We start from the raw sequence: 13,067 nt of genomic DNA on the forward strand, positions 1-13,067 counted from the left end.
TAGACATAACATAGTCAATGTAAATCCAGGACACTCAAATTAGTATGTTATGTTTGGTATGGTTACATAAGACAGAAGGTTACTAAAGGCAAAAAACGATGAGTGATTGAGCAGAGTGGATGAGTGGGCGTATAACGCGAATGTCTAGCAACCCAAAGGTTGCGTGAATCTCATCACTGGCAATTTTAGCTAATTAGCAACTACTACTTTTTAGCTACTTTGCAACTACTTAGCTAACCCTTCCTTGAAAAATGAGCCTAACCGTAACTCATTTAGCTAACCCTTCCCCTAACCTGTTAACCTATCTCCTAACCCTAACCTCTAGTGTAGCTAACGTTAGCCACCTAGCTAACGTTAGCCACAACTAATTGGAATTCGTAACATATTATACGGATAGCGAATTCCGTAACATATTGTACGTTATGCAAATTCTCAACGTATTGTACATTTTGCAGATTTGTAACATATCTTATGAATTGTAATTGACACATATCATATGAAATGACTGATTGACATTCACAAATTAGTACATACCATATGAAACGTAACATATACTTAATTGAGTGTCCAGGATTTACATACAGAATAATACTAAATGCTCTGAGACCAAGTTGATTATAACCAGGTGCCCATTCAATATGTACAATATATATTCGGATGCATTACTATTTCCCATAGCAGATAAGTAAAATGTAGACATTCCTACTTTTGTTTATCCAGAAAGAGTCTATGGTTCCTGTTCTGACCATAATGTGCAAATAGTCCTAAAATAATCATACATGCAATAATAAAGATACAGTGCCTTGCGAAAGTATTCGGCCCCCTTGAACTTTGCGACCTTTTGCCACATTTCAGGCTTCAAACATAAAGATATAAAACTGTATTTTTTTGTGAAGAATCAACAACAAATGGGACACAATCATGAAGTGGAACGACATTTATTGGATATTTCAAACTTTTTTAACAAATCAAAAACTGAAAAATTGGGCGTGCAAAATTATTCAGCCCCCTTAAGTTAATACTTTGTAGCGCCACCTTTTGCTGCGATTACAGCTGTAAGTCGCTTGGGGTATGTCTCTATCAGTTTTGCACATCGAGAGACTGAAATGTTTTCCCATTCCTCCTTGCAAAACAGCTCGAGCTCAGTGAGGTTGGATGGAGAGCATTTGTGAACAGCAGTTTTCAGTTCTTTCCACAGATTCTCGATTGGATTCAGGTCTGGACTTTGACTTGGCCATTCTAACACCTGGATATGTTTATTTTTGAACCATTCCATTGTAGATTTTGCTTTATGTTTTGGATCATTGTCTTGTTGGAAGACAAATCTCCGTCCCAGTCTCAGGTCTTTTGCAGACTCCATCAGGTTTTCTTCCAGAATGGTCCTGTATTTGGCTCCATCCATCTTCCCATCAATTTTAACCATCTTCCATGTCCCTGCTGAAGAAATGCAGGACCAAACCATGATGCTGCCACCACCATGTTTGACAGTGGGGATGGTGTGTTAAGCTGTGTTGCTTTTACGCCAAACATAACGTTTTGCATTGTTGCCAAAAAGTTCAATTTTGGTTTCATCTGACCAGAGCACCTTCTTCCACATGTTTGGTGTGTCTCCCAGGTGGCTTGTGGCAAACTTTAAACAACACTTTTTATGGATATCTTTAAGAAATGGCTTTCTTCTTGCCACTCTTCCATAAAGGCCAGATTTGTGCAATATACGACTGATTGTTGTCCTATGGACAGAGTCTCCCACCTCAGCTGTAGATCTCTGCAGTTCATCCAGAGTGATCATGGGCCTCTTGGCTGCATCTCTGATCAGTCTTCTCCTTGTATGAGCTGAAAGTTTAGAGGGACGGCCAGGTCTTGGTAGATTTGCAGTGGTCTGATACTCCTTCCATTTCAATATTATCGCTTGCACAGTGCTCCTTGGGATGTTTAAAGCTTGGGAAATATTTTTGTATCCAAATCCGGCTTTAAACTTCTTCACAACAGTATCTTGGACCTGCCTGGTGTGTTCCTTGTTCTTCATGAAGCTCTGCGCTTTTAACGGACCTCTGAGACTATCACAGTGCAGGTGCATTTATACAGAGACTTGATTACACACAGGTGGATTGTATTTATCATCATTAGTCATTTAGGTCAACATTGGATCATTCAGAGATCCTCACTGAACTTCTGGAGAGAGTTTGCTGCACTGAAAGTAAAGGGGCTGAATAATTTTGCATGCCCAATTTTTCAGTTTTTGATTTGTTAAAAAAGTTTGAAATATCCAATAAATGTCGTTCCACTTCATGATTGTGTCCCACTTGTTGTTGATTCTTCACAAAAAAATACAGTTTTATATCTTTATGTTTGAAGCCTGAAATGTGGCAAAAGGTCGCAAAGTTCAAGGGGGCCGAATACTTTCGCAAGGCACTGTACATAAACGTCTTAGGGATTTAAGGCCAGTAAATGTGTCATTCTAAAATAGAGAAACCTTATGCAAAGAATCTTAACATTTGACTTGACCTACAGCCAGTAGTTATAGCTTGCTATTGTGGAGGTGAGTAGCCCTGTTGACGTATAGCCTTTTATCTGATTAACATGACCCCAGCTAATCAGAATGAGTAAAACCGTAAGCCTGGAAGTGTGTGATTGTAGAAGGTGGTAATGTGCACAGCAGTCAGTAATTGTTTTGGGGACAATTGGTACTACATTGTTTCCATAGTTAGGGTGAGTGGTTGGGGACAAGGAGCACACTTATTGTGTACAAGTGGGTGTCTTGTGGCCAAAGTTGTAGTTTGGGTATAGCTAGTTGTCCTGGGGCCAGGGGTACGTTAGAGATGTCAGTAGTTGTCTTGGGGCCAGTGGTACGTTAGAGATGTCAGTAGTTGTCTTGGGGCCAGGGGTACGTTAGAGATGTCAGTAGTTGTCTTGGGGCCAGTGGTACGTTAGAGATGTCAGTAGTTGTCTTGGGGCCAGGGGTACGTTAGAGATGTCAGTAGTTGTCTTGGGGCCAGGGGTACGTTAGAGATGTCAGTAGTTGTCTTGGGGCCAGGGTACGTTAGAGATGTCAGTAGTTGTCTTGGGGCCAGGGGTACGTTAGAGATGTCAGTAGTTGTCTTGGGGCCAGGGTACGTTAGAAATGTCAGTAGTTGTCTTGGGGCCAGTGGTATGCTAGAGATGTCAGTAGTTGTCTTGGGGCCAGGGTACGTTAGAAATGTCAGTAGTTGTCTTGGGGCCAGGGGTACGTTAGAGATGTCAGTAGTTGTCTTGGGGCCAGGGTACGTTAGAAATGTCAGTAGTTGTCTCGGGGCCAGTGGTATGCTAGAGATGTCAGTAGTTGTCTTGGGGCCAGGGGTACGTTAGAGATGTCAGTAGTTGTCTCGGGGCCAGTGGTATGCTAGAGATGTCAGTAGTTGTCTTGGGGCCAGGGTACGTTAGAAATGTCAGTAGTTGTCTCGGGGCCAGTGGTATGCTAGAGATGTCAGTAGTTGTCTTGGGGCCAGGGTACGTTAGAAATGTCAGTAGTTGTCTCGGGGCCAGGGGCGGCTGCGTTGGCAGTTGTTGCGCTGGTTGTGCCCCTGCTGGGCATCGCGCTGGAGCAGCCTGTCCTGTGATTCATGCCCGTTGGTGCTGTGGACGCCCCCGCGGTGACCGCGGTGAGGGGGGTACCTGTCCCTGTAAGTTTGGGCGTGGCAAGGGGACTCAAACTCATCCTCCTCATCTAGTTCCTCTTCTAATTCCTCCACCAGCTCCTCGTCCTCCTCGTCCCCCCGGAGGCGTGGGCCCCCAAGGAGGCCGCGGGACAGGGAGTCGCTGCCTTCTTCAGACGGCATCAGGCTGTCCTGCTCCAGAGGGGAGTGGGCCTCCACCTCCTCACCCTCCACCCCCACACTGCTGTGCTGCACTGGGGGCTGGTTCTTATTCTGGGTCTGGGGTTTGGTGTTGGAGAGGGGGGGAGGGGGAGGGAGATAATAAAAAAGATCTCCATCACTGGGTCTGAGACAGATTCCTAAAGTAACCTGCTCTTTTTACTACCACACGTGGGCACACACGTGGGCACACATCACACATACCACACTTGGGCACACATCACACATACAGTGTGTTCGGAAAGTATTCAGACCCCTTGACTTTTTCCACATTTTGTTCCATTACAGCCTTATTCTAAAATATATTAAATAGTTCCCCCCCCCCTCATTAATCACATTTTTGCACATTAAAAATAAAACTGAAATTTCACATTTACATAAGTATTCAGACCCTTTACTCAGTACTCTGTTGAAGCACCTTTGGCAGTGATTACAGCCTCGAGTCTTCTTAGGTATGACGCTACAAGCTTGGCACACCTGTATTTGAGGAGTTTCTCCCATTCTTCTCTGCAGATTCTGTCAAGATCTGTCAGGTTGGATGGGGATTGTCACTACACAGATATTTTCAGGTCTCTCCAGAGATGTTCGATCAGGTTCAAGTCCGGGCTCTGGCTGAGCCACTTAAGGACATTCGGAGACTTGTCCTGAAGCCACTCCTATGTTGTCTTGGCTGTGTGCTTAGGGTCGTTGTCCTGTTGGAAGGTGAACCTTCGCCCCAGTCTGAGGTCCTGAGCGCTCTGGAGCAGATTTTCATCAAGGATCTCTCTGTTCTTTTTTTCAGAGTTTGCACTATTAGGTGACCTAAACTGGGATATGCTTAACACCCCGGCCATCCTACAATCTAAGCTAGATGCCCTCAATCTCACACAAATTATCATGGGACCCACCAGGTACAACCCTAAATCCTGACCAAAATGCACTCTTAAATACACCTCCGCTGTCTTCAACCAGGATCTCAGCGATCATTGCCTCATTGCCTGCGTCCATAATGGGTCTGCGGTCAAACGACCACCACTCATCACTGTCAAATGCTCCCTAAAACACTCCAGCAAGCAGGCCCTTCTAATCGACCTGCTCCGGCTATCCTGGAAGGATATTGACCTCATTCCGTCAGTAGAGGATGCCTGGTTATTCTTTAAAAATGCTTTGTTCACTCCAGACCTGACTGCCCTTGACCAGCACAAAAACATCCTGTGGCATACTGCATTAGCATCGAATAGCCCCTGCGATCTGCAACTTTTCAGGGCAGTTAGGTACCAATATACACAGGCAGTTAGGAAAGCAAAGGCTAGCTTTTTCAAACAGAAATTTGCATCCTGTAGCACAAACTCCAAAAAGTTCTGGGACACTGTAAAGTCCATGAAGATTAAGAGCACCCTCCTCCCAGCTGCCCACTGCACTGACTCTAGGAAACACTGTCACCACTTATAAATCTACAATAATTGAACATTTCAATAAGCATTTTTCTAAGGCTGGCCATGCTTTCCACCTGGCTACCCCTTCCCCCGGTCAAAGGCTCTGCACCCCCCACAGCAACTTGCCCAAGCCTCCCCATTTCTCCTTCACCCAAATCCAGATTGTATTCTGAAATGTTTTGAAGAGCTGCAAAATCTGGACCCCTACAAATCAGCTTAGCTAGACAATCTGGACACTATCTTTCTAAAATTATCCACCGCAATTGTTGCAACCCCTATTACTAGCCTGTTCAACCTCTCTTTCGTATCGTCTGAGATCCCTAAAGATTGGAAAGCTGCCGCGGTCATCCCCCTCTTCAAAGGTGGTGACACTCTAGACCCAAACTGTTACAGACCTATATCTATCCTACCCTGCCTTCTAACAGATCACCGAACATTTCGAATCCCACTGTACCTTCTCCGCTATGCAATCTGGTTTCCGAGCTGGTCATGGGTGCACCCCAGCCACGCTCAAGGTCCTAAACGATATCATAACCGCCATTGATAAAAGACAATACTGTGCAGCCGTATTCATCTACCTGGCCAAGGCTTTCGACTCTGTCAATCACCACATTCTTATCGGCAGACTCAATATCCTTGGTTTCTCAAATGACTGTCTCGCCTGGTTCACCAACTACTCATCAGACAGTGTTCAGTGTGTCAAATCGGACGGCCTGTTGTCTGGACCTCTGGCAGTCTCTATGGGGGTGCCACAGGGTTCAATTCTCTGGCCAACTCTTTTGTCTGTATACATCAATGATGTCACTCTTGCTGCTGCTGATTCTCTGATCCACCTCTACGCAGACGACACCATTCTGTATACTTCTGGCCCGTCTTCGGACACTGTGTTAACAAACTTCCAGACGAGCTTCAATGCTATACAACTCTCCTTCCGTGGCCTCCAACTGCTCTTGAATGCAAGAAAAACTAAATGCATGCTCTTCAACCGATCGCTGCCCTCACCCGCCCGCCCGTCTAGCATCACTACTCTGGGCGGTTCTGACTTAGAATATGTGGACAACTACAAATACCTAGGTGTCTGGTTAGACTATAAACTCTCCTTCCAGACTCACATTAAGCATCTCCAATCCAAAAATAAATCTAGAATTGGCTTCCTATTTCGCAACAAAGCATCCTTCACTGCCAAACATACCCTCGTAAAACAGACTATCTTACGGATCCTTGACTTTGGCGATGTCATTTACAAAATAGCCTCCAACAATCTACTCAGCAAACTGGATGTAGTCTCACAGTGCCATCCGTTTTATCACCAAAGCCCCATATACTACCCACCACTGCGACCTGTATGCTGTTGTTTGCTGGCCCTTACTTCATATTCGTTGCCAAACCCACTGGCTCCAGGTCATCTATAAGTCTTTGCTAGGTAAAGCCCCACCTTATCTCAACTCACTGGTCACCACAGCAGCACCCACCTGTAGTACGCGCTACAGCAGGTATATTTCACTGGTCACCCCCAAAGCCAACTCCTCCTTTGGCAGCCTTTCCTTACAGTTCTCTGCTGCCAATAACTGGAACGAATTGGAAAAATCACTGACGCTGGAGACTTACATCTCCCTCACTATCTTTAAGCATCAGCTGTCAGCAGCTTACTGACAATTGCACCTCTACAGAGCCCATCTGTAAATAGCCCACCCTCATTCCCATGTTGTTATTTTTTGCTCCTTTGCACTCCAGTATCTCTACTTGCACATTCATCTTCTGCGCATCAATCAGTCCAGTGTTTAATTGCTAAATTGTAATTATTTCGCCACTATGGCCTATTTTTTTGCCTTACCTCCCTGATCTTACTACATTTGCACACACTGTATATAGACTTTTCTATTCTGTTAATGACTGTATGTTTGTTTATCCCATGTGTAGCTCTGTTGTTTGTGTCGCAGTGCTTTGCTCTATCTTCACCAGGTCACAGTTGTAAATGAGAACTTGTTCTCAGTTGCCCTACCTGGTTAAATAAAGGTGAAATAAAGTAAAAATGAATATAACTGTGCTCCATCTTTCCCTCGATCCTGGCTAGTCTCCCAGTCCCTGCTGCTGAAAAACATCCCCACTGCATGATGCTGCCACCACCATGCTTCACCGTAGGTATGGGGGCAGGTTTCCTCCAGATTCATCAGACCAGAGAGTCTTGTTTCTTATGGTCTGAGTCCTTTAGATGGCTTTTGGCAAACTCAAGCGGGCTGTCAGAGTGACCATCGGTTCTTGGTCACCTCCCTGATCAAGGCCCTTCTCCCCCATTTGCTCAGTTTGGCCGGGCACCCAGCTCTAGGAAGAGTCTTGGTGGTTCTCAACTTCTTCTATTTAAGAACGATGAAGGCCACTGTGTCCTTGGGGGCCTTCAATGCTGCAGAAATGTTTTGGTACCCTTCACCAGATCTGTGCCTCGACACAATCTTGTCTCGGAGCTCTACTGACAATTCCTTCAACCTTATGGCTTGTTTTTTGCTCTGACATGCACTGCCAACTGTGGGACTTTATAGAGACAGGTGTGTTCCTGTCCTATCAATTGAATTTACCACAGGTGGACTCCAATCAAGTCGTAGAAACATCTCAAGGATGATCAATGGAAACAGGACGCACCTGAGCTCAATTTCGAGTCTCATAACAAAGGGCCTGAATACTTATGTAAATAAGGTATTTCTGTTTTTTCTATTAAAAAAAAATGTTTTTGTTTTGTCATTATGGGGTATTGTGTGTAGATTGATGGTTCACTTAATCCATTTTAGAATAAGGCTGTAACGTAACAAAATGTGAAAAAAAGTCAAGGGGTCTGAATACTTTTCGAGTGCACTGTAAGATTAGATTAGAGAGTTTAATAGTCACATGTACAGGGTTGCAGATGTAATGATGTACAGTGAAATTCTTGCGCTCCGAATCCCCTAAAATGGACACTACTCTACACGAAGGATATACCGCCAATGACGGTCAAACATTTAAATGGATAACATGGCATTACAGTGTTAAGAACATTGTTAACTTAAATTGGCATGGTTTGCATTTTTTTCTTAACCAATCACAGTGAGATCACTTCTTAACACTATCCTTTCCACTGGACCAATCGCAACCATTACATTGTTTATGCATTGTTCCGTCGTGCTTCAATTTGACAATCATTTCAATCACTTTACGCGCACCAAAGGTTTCATTCAGGGTAGCATTCTGTGCCAGCGTGAGAGAGTGTGCCATTCACAAAGCATGAGTATGGTCATGGTACGGCTCCCTTTGTTTACCGCAGATCTATAGTACGTCCACTGTGCATTATGGCGTACAGGTAACTGCCAAAATAATGGAAACACTTGAGTAAATGAGGGACACAAAGTATGTTGAAAGCAAGTGCTTCCACACAGGTGTGGTTCCTGAGTTAATTAAGCAGTTGACCTCCCATCGTGCTTAGGGTCATGTATAAAAAAATGCCCAGTTGCCCATTATTTTGGCTTCCATGGTTAGAATAGATCACGGTGACTTAGAAAGAGGGATCTTAAAGGGGTTTTAAAGGGAACGCACGTCTGTGTGTCTCAGTCACCAGATCTCAACCCAATTGAACACTTATGGGAGATTCTGGAGTGGCAAATGGAGAAATCATTTTCCACCACCAAACACCAAATGACGGAATTTCTTGTGGAAGAATTGTGTCGCATCCCTCCAATAGAGGCCCAGATACTTGTAGAATCTAGGCTACGATTCGTTGAAGCTGTTCTGGCTCACGGTGGCCCAACCCCCTATTAGGACACTTTATGTTGGTGTTTCCTTTTATCTTGGCAGTTACCTGTGTACGCCATTTAGCAGACTTCATTACATTCATATAGCCTGGCACATGACTTTTTCTATATCAAGCCCTGAACCTGCTGCTGCTTTTTTTGGATCTCATCATATACCCTTTGAAGTTTGTAGCACAGTGTCAATCAAATGTGCAAAGACTGTGAGGTGGCAGGTGGATAAGAGATGGGAAGGGGTCTACATTCTGTAGGTATCAGTGGCTTGTGTGTGTGTGTGGGGGGGGGGGGGTTATTGTGTGAGAGGGAAATAAGACACATCGGTTGATCTTATTCCACCGAGTGTGGAGGGGTGGGGTGGGTGGGGGTTAAGGGGTGGTAGGGGTTATCGGGTGGAGAAGTAATGTACATACATAAACCCTCCTACTCACCCCGTACGGTAAGCGATCATTCAATTAATTCCTGTGTTTCAGAAAACTGCAAAAACGTTAAGCAGGGATGAGTGAGAAGACGGACAAACAGACAGACATGAGAAAGGGGATAGAGGGAATCTGGTATAGTACTGTAAGGACAGATGCAACACACAACAACCACATAAACAACCCCCCTCCCACTAAAGCAGTGTTTCATCCTCCTGGTCCTGGGGACTCAAAGGGGGGCACATGTATGTTTTTGCCACTGGCACTACACAGCTGATTCAAATGATCAACTCATCATCTTTGACGATTTGAATCAGGCGTGTAAATGCTAAGGCAAAAACCAAAATGTGCCCCCCTTTGGTTCCCCGGGAACAGGATGAAGAAACACTGCCCTACAAAAACCTCACTATCCCATTATCTGTCCTTTTTCCATTCTCCCATCTCCAATTGTCTCTGTTCCCCTCCACCTTCCCTCCTCCATCCACATAGAAGCATCTCACCTGTAGGCTAGAGTTGGCTGAGGGCGGGGTCATGAGGTTCTGCTCTAATAGCGGGTTGATGGGGGTGGTGTCGGGAAGATGAGTGGCGCGCCAGTACACCTCTAGGTATTCAGCCAAGTGCTCACACGCATCCTCCAATTGGTTCTCATCCAAAATGACATCAAACATCTCCTATGAAGGAACAGTGGGAGGGAGATCAATTTCAGACAGTTGGTTGAATTGTAATAGTAGCTGTGAATACTACTGTATGATGGGGTGTCCACGTACAGGGGGGCATTGAGACAGTTTGTCTCCGGCCATCATCTGCACGTTCAGGTGTTTGCTCTGAGACTTCCCCCGGGACTTGATTAGCCTCTGGAGCACCTGAGAGAGAGAGGGGAGGAGAGACAGAAAAAGGGGAGGAGAGAGAGAGAAAAGGGGGAGGAGAGAGAGAAAGGGGGGAGAGATATAAAAAAAGGGGGGGGAGGAAAAGAGGAGGAGAGAGACAGAAAAAGGGGAGGAGAGACAGAAAAAGGGAAGGAGACAGAAAAAGGGGAGGAGAGAGAAAAAAGGGGGGGGATGGAGAGAGTGAGCAAGAGAGAGAGAGAGAGAGAGAGAGGGAAAAGAGAAGGAAAGAGACAGGGAGAGAGGGTAGCTTTATAAAGAAGGCTTTATAAAGGCTTCATAAAGAAGAGAAATTCAAAAGATGAAAAGATATCTTCATCTAAGTCCACTCACACTACATCTGCAGGACATGTACGAAGGGAGGTTGTCTAGCTATGTACCTTTGGCGAGGACACTTTGACGTATACAATGATAGGGGCCAAGGAAGTCTTGGCTAGCTGGGCCGGGTGGTTGATGGTGTCTGCATCCAGAACCACCAGCTGGAGGGTTTTGGCTAGCTCAAATATCCTCTCTATCTCACTCTGGACCTCGGCTGTAGGGGAGAGAGATACATAACATAACATTACCTAACCTAGAGATCAATCCATGCACTTTGGACGCTTACACACTTAATAGTGTTTACATGAACAAATGTGCATGTTAAAGGGAATGTGTGTGTGTGTGTGTGTGCATGTGTGTGTCACAGGAGGTTGGTGGCACCTTATTTGGGGAGGACAGGCTTGTGGTAATGAGTGGAATGGTATCAAATACATCAAACACATGGTTTGATGCTGTTCCATTCACTCAAGTCCAGCCATTATTATGAGCCGTCCTCCCCTCAGCAGCCTCCACTGGTGTGTGTGTGTGTACTCACCCAGGCTGGAGCGAGTATTGGATCTCTCCATGATTGGCCTCTTGTTGAGCACAGATCTCTTGGCCAGAGATAGGTCTGCCGTAACGCGTGTGATGGAGATTCTGCAGGTGTCCGAAACAAAACAGGATCAACCCACAATAAACAACACCGACTACAAATACGCTGCTAATACACACTACAGACAAAAAAAAGATCACAGCGATGAATGTCATGGAGGTTCAGAGAGAGATCAAACTGAGGGCGAGCAAACAAAAGAACACCTGTGTCATAGATTTACATAGAAGAGAGAAGTAGCCTAGCGGTTAAGAGCGTTGGGCCAGTAACCCGAAAGGTCGTTGGTTCAAATTCCCGAGCCGACTAGATGAAAAACCTGTTTGTGCCCTTGAGCAAGGCACTTAACCCTAATTGTCTCTCTGGATAAGAGCGTCTGCTAAATGACGCAAATGTTAATAAACAACTAGCTACTTTAATGTGCAGCTGACGATTAGCCAGGATGTCTGTATATACAGTACTAACCTTCCGTCGAACCTGTGTTTCAGGAAGTCAAACAGAGCTTTCTGCATCATATCTGTCACCTGAGAGAGGGTAGAGAAAGACAAAGAGATCTTGGATGCATATCATTGTCAATCAAACTATCTCAGCATCAGTGGAACAAATGTACAACTCTACCACCATTGCTTCTAAGTCTAAGCCCCCAGCATCAAAAGGCACACTTGGCAAGACAATCAACCACTGTGTGGGGAATCCTGTTGCCTGAAGAAGTATACACTGAGTGTGCAAAACATTAAGAACACCTTCCTAATATTGAGTTGCCCCCCCCTCTTTTGCCCTCAGAACAGCCTCAATTCGTTGGGGCAATTAGATTGAGATCTGGTGACTGGACAGGCCACTACAGTAAGCTGAATTCACTGTCATGTTCGTGGAACCATTCCTGGACAATCCTAGCCTTGTGGCATGGAGCATTATATTAGCAGATGGATACACTGCTGCCATGAAGGGATGCACCTAATTGGCTATGATGTTCAGATGTCCTGTGCCATTCAAACGTTGCTCCACTTTTATCAAGGTGCCCAATATGTGCCATGAAAACACACCCCACACCATCACACCACCACCACCAGCCTGCAATGTTGACACACGGCATGATGGATGCATGTACTCATGGTTTTCTCCACATCCTAGTCCTCCCATCAGCGTGAAACAGCAGGAACCCGGGATTCATCAGACCAGGCAATGTTTTTCCAATTCTCCAGTGTCCAGGGTTTTTGTTCTTTAGCCCACAGCAACTGCAGTTTCTTGTTTTTTGCTCAAAGAAGTGGGAACTCTGTAAGGTCATCGGCTGCCAAACCCCATTCGTGTCTGGGTACAACGTGTTGTGCACTCTTCTATGGATCTTTGGGCACCAATGTTGTAATGGACTGTCAGTTGACTAACTGTCTGTTGCTCTGCACAATTCGTGTCAGTCTCCTTTGTCGTCTTTTATCAATGACCCGTTTTCGACCACTGGCCTGCCGTTGGCTGGATGTCCTTTGAGTGGTTGACCATTCTTGATACACACGGTAAACTGTTGAGCGTGAAGAACCCTGCAGCGTTGCAGTTCTCGAACCGGTGCGCCTGGCACCTACTACCATACCCCGTTCAAAGGCACTTCAATCTTTTGTCTTGCCCATTCACCCTCTGAATGGCACACATACACAATCCATGTCTCAATTGTCTCAAGGGTTAAAAAAAATCATTCTTTAACCCGTCTCCTCCCCTTCATCTACACTGATGGAAGTGGATTTAACAGGTGACATCAATAAGGGATCCTATCTTTCCCCTGGATGCACCTGGCCAGTCTATGTCGTGGAAAGAGCAGGTGTACTCGTGTTCTGT

The 13,067-nt window shown here is 45.3% G+C and overlaps 1 protein-coding gene across 2 annotated transcripts in view; it reads right to left on the reverse strand.

Moving 5' to 3' along the window:
• Positions 1–925: 925 nt before the first annotated feature.
• cacnb3a (calcium voltage-gated channel auxiliary subunit beta 3a) overlaps positions 926–13,067 on the reverse strand; it is a 30,603-nt gene continuing 18,461 nt past the window's right edge. For both annotated transcript variants that reach the window (XM_036987948.2, XM_090184268.1), the window contains 6 exons: positions 11,709–11,767; positions 11,193–11,293; positions 10,720–10,871; positions 10,223–10,318; positions 9,956–10,126; positions 926–3,911 (listed from right to left, as the gene is read on the reverse strand). In XM_036987948.2, the coding sequence (XP_036843843.1) occupies positions 3,501–3,911; positions 9,956–10,126; positions 10,223–10,318; positions 10,720–10,871; positions 11,193–11,293; positions 11,709–11,767 (990 nt within the window). In that variant the 3' untranslated portion in view covers positions 926–3,500. The remainder of the gene's footprint in view (positions 3,912–9,955; positions 10,127–10,222; positions 10,319–10,719; positions 10,872–11,192; positions 11,294–11,708; positions 11,768–13,067) is intronic.

The sequence above is a fragment of the Oncorhynchus mykiss genome, chromosome 9, assembly GCF_057628025.1.
Source record: "Oncorhynchus mykiss isolate SJ-2025 chromosome 9, ASM5762802v1, whole genome shotgun sequence".
In the NCBI taxonomy this organism is placed as follows: Eukaryota; Metazoa; Chordata; class Actinopteri; order Salmoniformes; family Salmonidae; genus Oncorhynchus; species Oncorhynchus mykiss.